General features: G+C 42.8%; 1 protein-coding gene across 5 annotated transcripts in view; it reads left to right on the forward strand.

The window, feature by feature from the left end:
* The window catches only part of LOC137436571 (syntaphilin), a 30498-nt gene extending 14367 nt beyond the window's left edge, over nt 1-16131 (forward strand). For 4 of the 5 annotated variants that reach the window (XM_068130475.2, XM_068130476.2, XM_078786563.1 and 1 more), the window contains 3 exons: nt 4669-4806; nt 12023-13170; nt 14536-16131. In XM_068130475.2, the coding sequence (XP_067986576.2) occupies nt 4669-4806; nt 12023-13170; nt 14536-14858 (1609 nt within the window). In that variant the 3' untranslated portion in view covers nt 14859-16131. The remainder of the gene's footprint in view (nt 1-4668; nt 4807-12022; nt 13171-14535) is intronic. The other variant, XR_013624939.1, reaches the window with a different exon arrangement.
* The last annotated feature ends 294 nt before the right edge of the window (nt 16132-16425 follow it).

Here is a 16425-nt window from a genome sequence, read left to right on the forward strand (position 1 = left end):
TTAAGGTCTCATGCTTTTCTATTTTATTTTCGAGGCAGATTACCTGGGGAGTAAGGTTTATTTGAGTGATTGCAGTCTGAAGTAAACTACAGTGGTTGTGGGAACATGGTGGCCATGGCCTGGCATGTTTGGCACTCCCGTCCAATTATGTGGCTCGCGATGTTGATATCCTCCATTCAAATCCCATATCGTGTGGTTATTTGTCTATTGTCTACCTATGTCGTTATCATTTATGCAAAATTACACCAAAATCAAAAAAGAATAGCTATTGAAAAAAAAAAATTGATTAGTAGAGTCTGTTTTTGTAGTTCAAGTTTAAATCTGTAAACATTGGAGGGCACACTTGATTCTACAAAAGAACATACTGGTTAACCGGAATAATATATTATTAGTCCACTGCCGGTTTCAGCGGAGGGGATTATAGGATTGCTCTCTGTCTGTCTGTCCATCCATCCGTCCCACCTGTGGTTTTTCAGACTTTTTCCCCATATCCTTTAACATATTCAACGGAAACTTGGTCCATGGCTTTATTATGATAAGTTACAGAACAAGTCCGAGTTTCAGGGCATTTCATCAATTTTTCACAGAGTTATGCTCTTTTTGGACGTAGAAAATATCACATTGGTAAGGGACATGTATTGCAAAGAAATTCTTACTCTTGTTTTTATTGTTGTTGTCTGTGCAGTGGTGCAGTGTGTTCAATTGTAAACATTTGAAAGTCCATTCCAAATTTCCCTGAGAGCAATTAAGAGTCGAACTGTTACGTGCTCCTCCCCAAACCCCGGTCACGTTGTACCTCCGAGCCCCGAGAGAAGTCACAGCAGAAAGATGTGTTATTCTGTGTGTCAAAGATCAATGGTGAAACCACACCAATTGTTACCAACAAACAAATATTGTATTAAGGTCACACAAGAATAACAGTACAATAACAATATTAATCAATTGTACAACCAATATATCATTCCTATGATGGTACCATCAGTTTCATACAATATAACTCGCTGTGCTCCAAGTGAGCGAAAATAACATTCCCAATGTCTCTATCCCGGCTTCAAGCCAAGGTCGATCCACGCTCCAGTGATCGTCAGAACGATGCTGTATCGAGACCAGAATCCCACTCGGTTGACAGTCACACTGCCAAAGATGGGCAAAGGTACCCTCAAGAGGCGACTGGGAAATCACACCTTCAGGTATGGACGTTCAACAGCTCACAAATGGCGAACCGCAAATTAACCTTCGGGTATGGACGTTCAACGGCTCACAGATGGCGAACCGCAAATTCCCACTCAAAATCCACGTTACACACACACACCAGATTAATGTCTGGATGGTTGTGAAAATGGTTGAAGCGAGGTGAAGAACCTGGAGCGATGCGAAATCCGGCGCGAGGCAAAAATGGCCAACGGTCCGTTCTCGAGACGTAACGGCACGCCAATGATTCTCTTCGGAATCAACCGCAAAAACCTGTCACGCAGGTTTATCTGTCACAGCGATAACAACTCTGTCGCAGGAATCCCTTTCCCAGGAAACCCCAAAGTTTGCTCGTGACCCCCGTTCGCCAGCGTTTGTTCAAAACCTCAACGCAGCTCGGCTCCTTGTCCACCTCACTTGCTCCGCCTCTTCTTCCTCCTCCTCTTCCTTTTCGTCTGGTTCCCGATCCGGTTTCCGGTTTGTTTTTAAAACACTAACTTTTTTTACCTTTTGAAAACAGCTATCTCCAATTCACTTAAACGATAACAATAATAGTACATGCAACCAAAAATGTTTATAGTGGATGAGAACCACAACGGAAGTGACGAATCCGTAACACGAACAAGGAGTATGGACTAGCATTACCTGTAGGCCAGATAAAGCAGAGCAAGCAGTTTACCCATTCCTAAAGATCATTGCTGAGCCAGATGGGTTTTTTGATACTCTGACTAACACCTTGGGCCAAACCTAATATTAACGAGAACTGCACTAGTTGAGAGCATACCTCCGCCAGGCTGAACAGTTTGTTTTGCATCCCACTGATAGGCCGGATCTGGATTCGGACCTGAACCAAAATCTAATCGGCTTGTTCTTGTCACCTAACGAGCTCATCCACCAAGTTTAGTCATAACTCGCCCATAATATTTTAAAATATCATGTTATGTATCGTTTTTCGCCCAATCTCTCAATGGTGAAGAGTCACTTGAAAATTAAATAATTCTCGTATAAAAGAAAAGGCCATTTTTCCCCGCAAGCGGGGGTTGGTCTTTTTCGGGAACTGTGGTTGTTGTTGTTTTTCGGTCCCCTTTTTGAAGCAATGTTTTACGGCCGGATGCCCTTCCTGACGCCAACCCTTTTTGCCGCCTTTAACGACAAGCAGGGAATTACCAGTGAACTGGTACTCAATTAGCCGACCTCGGAAGGAATGACAGGCTGAGTCAACCCCCCTGGCGTTAATTCAGCGATTGACCGGGATTCGAACCCAGGATCCTAGGATCCTAAGCCGGCACCCTAGCCGCTAGCCCAACACCAGGGATTAAATAATCCATATTCAGATCTTCACCAAAATTGAATCGATTCTTCCTTGTCACACACACAACCGGTCCACCAGGTTTCGTCCAAACCCATCCATAACTTTTTGAGGTATCCTGCTATGTATCGTTTTTGGCCCTATCTCCCATTGGTGAAGAATCACTTAAAAATTAAATAATTATCGTATCCGAATCCATATTCACATCTTCACCAAAATTGAATCGATTCTTGCTTGTCACACACACAACTTCTCCACCAAGTTTTGTCCAAATCCATCCCCAACTTTTTGAGATATCTTGTTCACAGACACAAACAGACAGACCGACAGGGGTGAAAACATAACCTCCATCCACCTTTGGTGGCGGAGGTAAAATGTCTCATATACAAATCCTCGATGCTGTTGCTTTGAATCGCATTTTAACCCATGACCCCTGGAATGCCAGTCTAGCATTCCTTACTGCTACTTCACTGCACTACATCAAACCTCTCCAATATCCAGTATTACCAGGCAATCTCTCATTCCCTCAGCAATTGGGCATGATTCTCAGCTTATTTTTCAGGATGTGTTATTGAGCATGTCTTCCAAGTATTATTATTTTTAAAATTAACTTATTTAGAATTCATGATTCTTACCAATCTGCCTGATTTTCATTATTTAAAGGTGTAGACTGACAAACGAAGCGGAAGGTTGGACTGGGGTCGAAAGGCCAAATTTTGATTTCTTGTGAAATTTTCAATCACACATCCAAACTTCAACCGTCAACACTGGGGATTGAGAGAATTGTCTTTGAATCATGAAATATGTGGTTCCACTGTATGTCATGCGTCATCCTTATATTGCGACACTTGGTATAATATAATGTATGAAACCTTAGTTCCATTAATTTACCGGATCAAGGGCGATAAGAAAACAAAACTTGCATTCCAAATTGAGAAATTTTCATTTCAGCAAATTAAAAATGCACAATTAAGCTGCAATCTTTTTCATTCTTTTTTCTATACAAAATTGAGGTGTGTATGGTATTGGAGGGTAAAACAGCAATGTAGTGACAGTTGGAAACAGAGTCAGAGTTGGAAACAAGAATGACGGCATCCTGGAGGAGCTTGGGAGGGTCAGAGATTGTTTTTATTGAGAGCAGAGGGAGCTAGACCAGAAGAGCTAGACCAGAAGGGTCAGAGATTGTTTTTATTGAGAGCAGAGGGAGCTAGACCAGAAGAGAGGTGGTAAAATAGCAAAGGCCACAGACCGGCCTGTGATGTGAGAGCAACAGGCCTTGTGATTTGACCTCATCAGGGGATGAGATTCCACAAAATCCAGAAATTACTGTAACTAGCAACGGTGCCCGCCATATGGGCGGGGCTTCAATTGGGTGGCCCAAATGAAAAGGCAAAATATCAGAAATTTTAGGCTTTTTTATTTTAAACGATTTATATAAACATCCGTTAAATCATATCACACGCAAATCATCAAAATCTAAACAGTATTTGTAGAATTTCAATAAAAGCCACATCACTGTTCATATCGGTAAATATTATTCCATTGTGTTTGGAAAAACTGGAAAATTGGAAAATTGGAAAAACAATCTAGCCTATTTTGCTCCAGGGGGTCCCAGGATTATCCACCCAAAATTTCGTTGCGATCGGTTCAGCCGTTTTTGCGGTACCTGGGAACGGACGGACAGACAGACAGACATTTTGTGAATTATAGTAAGATTCTCAGAAGGTGATACTGGGCCCCAATCAGGGGTGCTACCAGGATTTTACTTTGGGGGGGGGGGGGGGGGGCTAAGGTTACCTGCTCTAAATGAGTAAATAGCAGAGGTCCACGAAATATTAAAGTACAAATTCAAGGCGACGGTGGAGAGTGCAAAAGTGTCAATCACAATCCCTACTGAGATGCGCCTACTACGAAGCACTGCCAGTAGTGCTACTCTTATACTTGAGCTAAGGAGTGAAACCAATGTGGCCTGTAATGTCCAACACATGAGGCCTAACTAAGATTGTTGTATTCAATGCTGTGCATGAAACATCACTGCTGTTGTGTCCAGTCACAGGTTATGTCGCTGTCATCCTGCCACTAAATTTCCTCACTGCTTTCCCCAGCTCGGGTTTTGCTAAATCGACTTGTGGATCGGTGATTATCCGATTTATGGTTGTGCTGTGCAGGCGAACGAAGGCCAATATGGAGATCACCTGTGGGAAACGTACGGGAGAGGCGTACCTCACGCCACTACAGCAGAAAGAGGTGGCCATTCGACACCTTCGCAGCAAGCTCAAGGAAACCCAATGCCTCCTGTTGGACAGGTGAACATCCCACCACTACCGTTGGTGAAAACTTTGCTGCCAATTCCACTGATTGAACATCACTTGCATATCACGCCCACACCTTGTAACTGTACACAATAAGTTTTATAATTGTTTAGCTTCCACTGTATCTGAGCTGTTTTCAGTTCCAAATTTAAATGCAATGTCTGGGATCGGAGAACAGCTGAAATGACAATATTTGAAAGGTGAACCCAGTGACAAAGTAGTGGTGGCAAAACCGTCAGTAGGACTTCTTCTTCTTCTTGTAAAATTATAATTCCTCCTTGTTCCTATTTTCAGACGGCCCAATGCCGAACCCAAGATTGGTGTAAGCTCAGTACTTAGATTAAATTCATATCTACTGCACAGCACAGTAGGATGGTCCATGACTACTTAAACTTTTCAGAACTTGAAAGGATTCCACAAGGTAGACATAGCTGCACACCAACGCGTAGTGCAATGAAGGGCCAAGAGGTGTGAGCGGGGCAACACCTGTAAATCAGCCTGGTGACAGTGGGCCCATGGTGAAGCCAACCAGTTTGCTAGCTATCAATTGCTGTACTTTTATGTGATACGGAATGTGAGGATGCTGGTAGTTACTCTGAACTACTTCCGTTTTACAACTATCCAAAAACTGAAGCTGAAGTACAAGCCGTACTGCAGAACATTAAAAAAAACTATTGAATAGACATTTGGATGGAGAACCACAAACCCTAACCCTAACCCTAACACTTACTGACACTTCAATACAATAATTGTAATCATTCATACTGCTGTACATGTTATTATTGCTGACTAAAATATAATAGCATGACTACTCAAAGCAAAGTGTTTTGACACATATGTAAACGACAAGATCATTCATCGAGCAATCAAAATAAAACTCTCCGACATGTAAATGCAATTTTAACGAGAACGACACTCTTCGACGTCACGGCGTCAAATGAACAGTCTGACCTTTGACCTTTGACCTCAAAATCTAATCGGTGAATCTTTACATCATTATACATACCTGCACCAAGTTTGAATTTGATCCCTTCAGCCGTTCAAAAGTTATAAACCTATTACAGACTTTGACCTTTGACCTCTTGACCCCAAAATCAAATAAGTTCATATTTGCATCATAATACATACTTGTACCAACTTTGGTCAGAATCCCATCACTGGTTCAGAAGTTATTGCGGTAACAGGATTTTCACCTAACATGACCTCTGACCTTTGACCACCTGACCCAAACATCTAATAAATTCATCTTTTCCGCATTATACATACCTGCACCATGTTTGACTAAGATCCCTTCAGCCATTCTTAAGTTATTGCAGTAATGAAATAATTGTAACTTAACATGACCTCTGATATTTGACCTCTTGACCCCAAAATCTAATCAGTTTATCTTTCCATTATAATATATAATTATACCAAGTTTTGTGAAAATCCCATTACTGGTTCACAAGTTAGCTCGGTAACAGAATTTTTACCTGATGGGATGTCTAACATTTGACCTTTGACCTCAAAATCTAATCAGTTAATCTTTACATTATTATACATACTTGTACCAAGTTTGAATTGGATCCTTTCAGCCGTTTTCAAGTTATAGACCCATTACACGACTTTGACCTGTGACCAGTTGACCCTAAAATTTAATCAGGTCATCTTTGCATCATAATACATAAGTGTACCAACTTTGGTCAGAATCCCATCACTGCTTCACAAGTTATCATGGTAACATGAGTTTTACGTAACATGACCGCTGACCTTCGGCCTTTGACCTTGTGACCCCAAAATATAATCGGTTCATCTTTACCTCATTATACATACCTGCACCAAGTTTGACTAAGATCACTTCATCCATTCTCAAGTTATCACGGTAATGAAAACCTATTACGGACGGACGGGCAACCTGAAAACATAATGCCTCCAGCGACTTCGTCAACGGAGGCATAAAACATCTTTAAAATGTAAAAGGATTTGGGAATATTTTGCCGTTTACTTGCAGATTGGTACTTGCTTGGGTTTCCTCAGTCAGCCCGGATGCTCAAGTAGTTTCCTTCCTTTGGTTTTTTTTGTCCCTATCTTTTTGCTCCTCACGTTCCCCCTTTAGCCATAAACTGTTCTTCAAGCCTTGCCACAATCCTTTGTGGTAATCGTTGTATCGAAAGTCCTAACTTTTCTGTAAAATCTGTTATGTTAAAAGTTTGCATTCCATGTGATCTGGATCTTTCGTTTCCCTATCTCCATCTTTGTGTTCTTCTCACCTTTATCCTTCATTTCCTCTATTAGCCGATGCACCTTTTAACCAATCATATAATTTAGTTTGTTGATGAGCCTAGATTTGCGTGTCTAAAATTTTTAGCCACGTCGCAGACGCTGCTAATAGAGTGCCCTCTGCTGTTGTTGTTGTTCTTCTTCTTCTTGTTCTTGTTCTTGCAGAGAAGACAAAACCTCAAAGCTCCACCCATTCTGGGAACCATAGCTCCACCCATTTTGGGAGAGGCTTCATATAAACAAATATCCACCATTTTATTAACTCGCATAGCTTTGAGGCCTGTTTTGTAGGCCCGTGGTGTCTTCCTCTCTCACACAGTTTTATTTCAAATCAAATTCGATATATCATTCCATTTTTCACAGTCGCTAACATAGTTTTAAACTCGGTTGAAAAAAAACGGGAAGAAAATCCGATGAAAGTTGCCCTTTATAGAACGAAATGAATTCTCAAAGGCCTGTAACTTCAAGTCCATTGAGATTTTTTTTTTTTTATCGCGGCATGGTCAGTCATACACCGCCCGAAATAAGAGACGGGAAAATGCCGAGATATATATATTTTGTTTAAATCGCGGCATGGTCAGTCATACACCGCCCGAAATAACAGACGGGAAAATGCCGAGATATATTAAAAATTCGTCCATTTGATGACAATCGTCACGATGAAATATTTAATTTATACGTCGTCACAATAATGTGGAGAGAGGAGCATAGCTTCGTTCACGTGTCGCTACACACGAGAAATTGCCGAGATATATTTTTTTACAATCACGGCATGGTCAGTCATACACCGCCTGAAATAACAGATGGGAAAATGCCGAGATATATTAAAAATTCGTCGCCACACAAGGGAAATTGCCGAGATATATTTTCACTTTGCACAAAAATAACATCAAGTAATCGAATCAATAGCAATGTCCTGTGCCTATAACATCGACGTTATAGGCACAGCTGCATCTAGGCATTGTGTAACATTGATGCGGCTTTTGTTTTAATTAAAACTTTTTGTACTTGTTTAAACAAAGAATGAATATAAGCAAAGACTAATATTTTACTGTGCCACACGTATTATTTGGATACTGAGTGGATTCATGACTTGCAAGGAATCTTGTAATTTTCCTTTTTCCTATTTCTCAGAAATATATCGCACTAAGGAGCCCACGTTCGCCATTTCTAACGCACAAAACTTCTGTTGAGCATTGTCCTAACCAACTCCGAAAATTTGAGCCTTGCACCACCCCAACTGTTTCGGATTCTGTTTTAACAAAATGCTCTTCATTTCTCTGCTTTTGTTAATTGCTCCAGGGCTGGCAGGATGGCCTAGAGGTACACACATGTATTTAAGCTGTCGAGCCTGGGTTTGAATCTCGGCCCACCTATGAACTATCATCCCAGTGTTTCACATGCAGGGTGATTCATCATCAACTATAATATAATACCCATCACTTCGCTGACGAAAATAACAATGTTACAGATAGAGATACAGTCACGTGAAAAAGTAAGTACACCCCATGTAAAGTTTTGACTTTTTCAACATATTTCAACATACAGCTATTTGATCTTCATTTCAACAATATTGATAGATAAAGGTGATATAATATAACAAATATCATGAAACATTTACATTTTGTAGTCCATTGTATAAGTTAAATAAACATAAATGCAAATTTCGCATGTGGAAAAAGTAAGTACATTTATCACTACTATCAGTAAGTACATACATTTATCACCACTTCAAATACCTAAAATTAGAATCAGGTGCACCACCTCAGGTGCAAATGATTAGAACATCGTTAGAGAGGATCTTGGAGGAACCTGTCTTATTTAAACCTCAGACATTTAGTTTGGTTTGCTCTTTGTTGTTGAAGTGTGCGGCGTCACCATGCCTAGATCAAAAGAGCTCTCTGAGGCCTTCAGAAAGAAGGTTATAGATGCCTACGAGTCTGGGAAGGGATTTAAAAAGATCTCCCAACAATTTGAAATCAATCATTCGACTGTCCGGAAGATCATCTACAAGTGGAGAAGATTCCAAACAACTGCCAACTTCTTCAGGCCAGGCCGCCCCAGCAAGTTCAGCCCGAGAGCAGACCGCAAGATGCTGAAAGAAGTCTCGAAGAACCCCAGAATGTCATCACGGGACCTACAGGTAGCTCTTGCCACTGTTGATGTCAAAGTGCACGAGTCTACCATTAGAAAGAGGCTGCACAAATTTGATCTACATGGATCGGTTTGATAGGGTGCCAGGAGGAAACCTTTACTGTTCAGAAAGAACATCAGGGCAAGAAATATAAAGAAAATAAATAAAGAAAATATTGTTGCGGATATGGGATTTGGCCTCCATCCATATCCGCTTGTAAATATTCCCCTATTTCCCCAATACTCCCCAACTATCCCCAATCCCCCATTCCCTAGTCCCATTATCTGTAAACAACACTCTGTAGCCCCGACCTTCCCCTTTTTCCCCCATTAAATGTCGTACCCAGGTTCACCGCATCTCACGTAGACAACTATAGGACATCTTGCTAGTTATTCTTAGTCTATGTCAGTTAAGGACTCGTTTCCATTAATTCTGACTCTTCGTTGCACCAGAATGTGATTGTATGGCACCGTTAGAAAGTTTAGGACCTCCCAATACCTCCCCGCATCTCTTCCTCATGGAACAACAACACCAACAACAACAACAGTGGCGGCGGCTCGCCGGCGGCGCGGGGAGTGTGCGTCCTCACTCCGGCTTGGTTAGCCGCCATTGAACATGTGCTCCGACGGGGTTACCACGCAGGGGCTCACTGTCAGCTCCTCCTCAAGGGCGGAGCCCGGTAACCCCCCGCACCCAATAAGAAGCGGCGGACCGATTCCATCTGGGGCGGAGCTAACGAGCCGAGGGCGTGTCACTCCCCGCTGGACATGCGCAGGAAGACGGAGGTGACGTCAGATGCGCCTCAGCTTGGAGAAGAAAGGACGCCACCTCCTAGCGCTGAGAAATACCTCCCCGCCTCTCTGAACCGGACCGGGTCGATTCTGCCCCTGAGCCAAGGTGCACCTTGAGCTATCGACTGCCTGCCCTTCCTTGCCATCAATCCCTGTGTGAGTCAGTCTTGTCCCGTTTGTCTGTGGTCTGTCGGGAATAAGATAAGACTGTGTCTAAGTGCCCATATTGCTGTGCTTTACCTCTTGCCGTGTAATCTAACCGTTCTGCATAACCAATATTATATCCTCCTCCGGAGGTCTTGAGAACTGTACCCCTTGTGTCGTTGCCTTAATCCCAGCCGTTGTGTCCTTTCCTTCATTGATTTAGCATAGCGCGATTCGGCCAACGTTCGAGTGTAATCGGGTAACCTGTGCGAACACGGCGGCCATTCCGCTCGGTCAAGCAACATCTAAGTCGTGTCAGTAACAATATAAAGAAAATAAAGAAAAATTAACTTTCACCTTTTAAAAATCGTGCGAATAAATTATTGAAATATCAGATGATTTTTTGTTCCTGTCCTTTTCTCACCTGTATTGCAAGTATAATGATACTTTAAAGGTGGTGTATAATCAGAAATACTGTTTGATAGGGTGATATATTACTGTTATATGAATAAAATGGAAATGTTGAAAGAAAGAAATATACGACAAAGACACACTCCCGGGAGGGCTAGGAAAGTGGTATATAGGGTAATACCACCCTCCGTTGCAGCGACGTTCCAGAAGATGGAAAGTGGTGCACCTAAGTGCAGGATACAAAAAGTAAAGCAAGCGAAACTAGAACAATGCGACTGTGTTGCCAATATGCCTCCGCAAAGTCCCACAATGGGTAGATGCCATCACTCTGCATATATATGGGGAGGGGATCACATTTGTGAAGTTTCGTGTTGATCGGATAAGGTTCATTTTTCTATCCAAGATGGCTGCCAAACCACGTGACATATGACATCATCATTTTCAAACTATATGCAACAGTGCTGTTGGATGATATTTGTAAAATTTCGCATCGATAGGGTGAGTGGTTTCAGAGATATAATTATTTAATATTTTCGTTCAATTGAATATGGCTGCCAAACCATGTGACCTATGATGTCATAAATTTAATATTTCTTTCCAAATGGGTCATAGATCATGTGCATGCAATTTCAGATTATTAGGATAAGGAATTCGATTAAAACATTTTTGGCTGGTATACCACTTTACCTCTGATGTCATCATTATCAATCTTTTGTTCCCCATTGGGAATATTTGACAATGTGGCAATTTTAAAATTTTTGCATTCAGCGGTTTCTGAGAAATAATTTTTTAATTATTTGCTTTTAATCCACGATGGCTGCCATACTACGTGACCTATGACGTCACAATTATAAAAACATTATGCATGGGTGTCACTCCTACCCTGAAAGTTTCGTCTCAATTGGACATGTGGTTTCTGAGAAAAACGAGGTTTAGCCCTTATGGACAGGCGAACAACCTGAAAACATTATGCGTCCGGCGACTTTGTCGGCCCATGGTGGCTCTCTGTTCATTATTTCTAAGTCCCATATGAGAGAATGACCATTCGCCGGAGCAGTTGGTGCACATCAAGGAAAGGTAAATACACAAAGCCATGGCAACATTTGGAAATGTTGGATTGCACCCTTAGCTGGATTAGCAGCAGCAGCAGTAGTAGTCGTCGTAGGTCATTGCTCCACTTTAGTTTCATTCTACTTCAGAATGCTTACAATGTTCATTCACTACCTGAGTGCATCTAATAAACCTTTTTCCAGGTTTTTTTTCAAATTGTAGCGTTATCGAAAGGGTGTCCAAAAAGCTGTACGAATGAGATACTCGCAATAATCCAAGAAATGCCAACTTAACTTTTTTTCAATGTACAAGTATTTGTAATTAGTAAGAAAAATGTGCTTCCTTCTTAATTTTGTATACTGATTTTTTATTTTATGTGGGCATTGAGATGTATGATGTGAAATGTTTCTATTTTATACAGGGAGAGTGAGGTGGAGGAACTCAAGGAGAGGGTGAATCGGATACAGGAAGACAGAGCGGTGGAGGAGAGTCAACGAGCTGAAGCGCAGCTTTCTGTAAAGCATTCAAAGCGGGAAATCAAGCGTCTACGCTCGGTTATAAACACAATGAAAAGCATTTTGCTGGACAAAGACAAAGGCGTTCCTAAGTACTTCATTGACATAAATGTCCAAAACAAAAGACTCGAAGCTCTGCTGGAAACGGTGGATAAGATGCAGGAAAGCCACGAAGTAGAGGAGCAGAGCATTATCTCAAAGAGAGATGGACACAGCGAATCAGAGAGCAAAACATCTGAGACATCAGGAGCAGAAACAGATACCGGGGAGGAAGCCGACGAGGAAGATGAAGAGATGCAGGAAGAGGATGAGGTGGAGACTAAGGTTAAAAGCTGTTTGGAGAAAGGGGACATGGCAGAGCTCGAAGCTGGGGCAGCAATCGGTCCGGATGGTTCTTTTGGAGGGGATGGAAGTATTATGCATCAACGATGGGCGACCAAAGAGCAGGTGGAGTTGAGACTTTGTGACAGCAGTGCGCGAACGGTAGCCATCCACGTGCAGACCGGTCAAAGGGTTCCGAGGACCCCGTCCCAGCAGTCGCTGCTCAAACTCATCATCACGAGCCCAACTGGTGGCGAAGACCTCACCGTGCCGACCGAGAGCTATCGAGACAACAAAGATGAGGGTGTCCAAACGGATACCATCGGTTCACCTTTTCAGCGGCCAATGTTGCAATCCTCAGCCTGTAGTCCACTTGAGTCGAGAACAGAGACCGTGACTACACTGGAAGACATAACTTTGCAAGAAGTGGATTTTCCATCGTCAAACCATCATTTTTCACAAGTTCCTTCGTCAACAGCCAATGTCATCACCAACGAACCAAAAAGTGGGATTTGTTCAGCAGATGTTGGCTTGAGTGGTGTCTGCCCTGAACCCCATCAGGCAGAGAATCGATTGTCCATGAGCTTCTCCGAGTGCAGCTGCTTAGCTCCACGTGCACGCAGTTCTTCCTGCAGCTCTTCATTGGGTAATGGCGACCAGGAGAAAGATGGTCCAGCCTATCCATCTACTCCTGCTAGTATTGACGAGGCTGTGGAACCAACGTGTGCTGCAGGTAAGAAATTGAGAAATTGTCCTCAATAATGAGCATGAATGATCAGGTTGGAGTGATGGATTCTAGTCGAATCGATTTGTGCAAAATAGAGGAATTGTGACTTTTTTTCATAAAAGCATGAAACTTAGCACAGATCTAGGATATTCCCTTCTGCCGAATGTCGGATGTCGAACTATCGCAGAATTGCCCGATGTCGGCACAGATCTAGGATATGCCCTTCTGCAGAATATCGGATGTGGAACTATCGCAGAATTACCCCATGTCGGCACAGATCTAGGATATGCCCTTCTGCAGAATGTCGGATGTTGAACTATCGCAGAATTACCTCATGTAGGCACAGATCTTGGATATGCCCTTCTGCAGAATGTCGGATGTGGAACTATCGCAGAATTACCCCATGTCGGCACAGATCTTGGATATGCCCTTCTGCAGAATGTCGGATGTGGAACTATCGCAGAATTACCCCATGTCGGCACAGATCTAGGATATACCCTTCTGCAGAATGTCGGATGTTGAACTATCGCAGAATTACCTCATGTAGGCACAGATCTTGGATATGCCCTTTGCAGAATGTCGGATGTGGAACTATCGCCGAATTACCCCATGTAGGCACAGATCTAGGATATTCCCTTCTGCCGAATGTCGGATGTGGAACTATCGCAGAATTGCCCCATGTCGGCACAGATCTAGGATATGCCCTTCTGCAGAATGTCGGATGTGGAACTATCGCAGAATTACCTCATGTCAGCACAGATCTAGGATATGCCCTTCTGCAGAATGTCGGATGTTGAACTATCGCAGAATTACCTCATGTCGGCACAGATCTTGGATATGCCCTTCTGCAGAATGTCAGATGTGGAACTATCTCAGAATTACCTCATGTCAGCACAGATCTAGGATATGCCCTTCTGCAGAATGTCGGATGTTGAACAATCGCAGAATTACCCCATGTCGGCACAGATCTTGGATATGCCCTTCTGCAGAATGTCGGATGTTGAACCATCGCAGAATTACCCCATGTCCGCACAGATCTAGGATATACCCGTCTGCAGAATGTCGGATGTTGAACCATCGCAGAATTACCTCACGCCAGCTGTGGAGGCCATCTTTGGTTCCACCATCAGCAAAAATCGTATTATCTACAAGTTTACGAACGTTCATACTTTGATGAAAAAGTCACAATTCTCACCCAAATCGATTGTACTGTTGCAGACTTTGTAAGTGCATCCTGATAATGGTGTACCGACAGCAGAACATTAAGTTGATCACCGACATTAGCTGTTTTTCCTAAGTATTGCTTTGTGAGCTGCTCATCGGTGATTTTGAACAGGTGTGTGTTCCTAATCATTGTATTTTTCCTCACAGGTGAGCTGGTGTGCCAGCACGGCGTGCCATTTGGTCCACGCTACTGGAGTCGCCACGCGCTTCTCGATACCCTGGCGGTCGCCGTTCCCCTGTTGCCCACCGTCGCCTGGTTCATTGTGGGGCGTGGGGGCTCCAGAGCTCTCGGCGAGGGTCCACAGACATTTTCCAGTCTGCCGGCCCTCCTACGGGGCTGCAGTTTGCTGGCCCTGCGCACCCTTCGCTCCGTACCGCAGTCTCTTTCCTCTCCGCTGTGCAGCTGCACAAACCCTCCGATGCAGCAAGCGGATGCAAGGCCGCCTCCGAGCGGCCCTTCCGAATGTTGAAAACCCTATCTGTTGATGTCCTGTCATTGGTGCCTCTAACGCTAAGGGGTACTCGGATACATGAAAAGGAAGATCTTATATCGCATAATAGTGAGGTTGGAGTGTGGAGGTGTTGAGGGTACCCATGGAACAAGGTAAGGTGGTGCAGTGAGACTCCCATTACTTGATGTATTGATGGAAAGCTTGCTACTCTCAGTTAAAGGAATCTTGACACTTTGCTAAGAATGCGAGAATTATATATAATTTGTTTTTTTTAAACCAAATATTATACAAATGGCAACGTAAACAATGCAGACTTGACTCAGTCATCCGAAAGCCTTTTCCCATTTCATCCAATTGTATTTTTGCTGCTTCTGAGAATATTTATTGTATACATGTAATTATTATTCATGTAACCCTCAAGATGTGAAACTGTACGGACAGCAGTGCGACCCATCTTAACAGACCACACACATGTACATATGTCACACGCGTGGTGTGGTCACACTCGAGCGAAGTACCCTCTACAAATGCGCAGGTGTACTTTACAACCTATACAATGATTCCAGGTACTGTGTGACGATCATCCTCAATTCCAGATTCCAGGTACTGTGTGATGTCATCCTCAAGCTTCAGTGTAATTGGCCATTTCATGACTTGGTGATTCGCGGTCACCTTTACTATGCAGTGATCAAATAGGTACCTTGGTGGAAAACATGCCAATGCGATGGACTTAGTATCGCGGTGCGAAGTCACCTGCACTGTTGTGCTCATCTTGATATTTGCGACTTTGGTGAATCTGATGGAGTTCTTGGAAGGTGTTTTTTTCCCTGATTCTGCGTTTGTGTCCTTTCAGATAGGTGAAGGTGAAAATCATTTCTCTTCGGCAAGCTTGTGCTTCGTAATCCGCTCTAAATGTTATCCTTCCATTTGGTACTCTGCTTGATCGTGTCCACTTCAACAAGAGTGCACTAAGTTAATCCAGATGTGCGAGTACAAATGTTTGCAGATTCGGTTTCTCAGTGGTGGGCATTGTTGAAATCATGAATTACCCACAATGCATTTAGAGCAGGATCGAATCACCAGCAAATCGAAGCCAATTGTTTTCCCCCACATTACTCATCTGATGTCTTTTTTTATTTGCTCCATTGGAGCTTTAGAGCTATATTAGTGGAGTGGTCGTGATGTTATGGTTATGACGTCATGGCTCTCCAGTTTTCAAACCACTGATACACCTAATGGATATGATAAATCCATGTATTGTTGCACAGTAATAAAACCATCATAATTATGAGGATTTGTGTCGCTATCACTTATTTTACAGCTACCCTAAGTATATATCTGTAGAAGGGATCCAACAGACAAAACTATGTGTAATACAAGCAAGTTCAATGCAGCATGCGGCCATCTTGGCCACACATTTCTGCCCATATCTAAATCCATGTACCGTACCCAGCCTTCTGCCCTCTATCCCCAAGGAGTTGTAGGTATCTAATTCTCATACCTACCTAGCTTTTCTTGACTTTATATGTATTTCTTATTTTAAGTCGCAACGTAATTTCAATGAAAACTTTAACAATGAGGCAAC

The sequence above is a fragment of the Myxine glutinosa genome, chromosome 11 (assembly GCF_964187855.1).
Source record: "Myxine glutinosa chromosome 11, kmMyxGlut1.1, whole genome shotgun sequence".
Lineage (NCBI taxonomy): Eukaryota > Metazoa > Chordata > Myxini > Myxiniformes > Myxinidae > Myxine > Myxine glutinosa.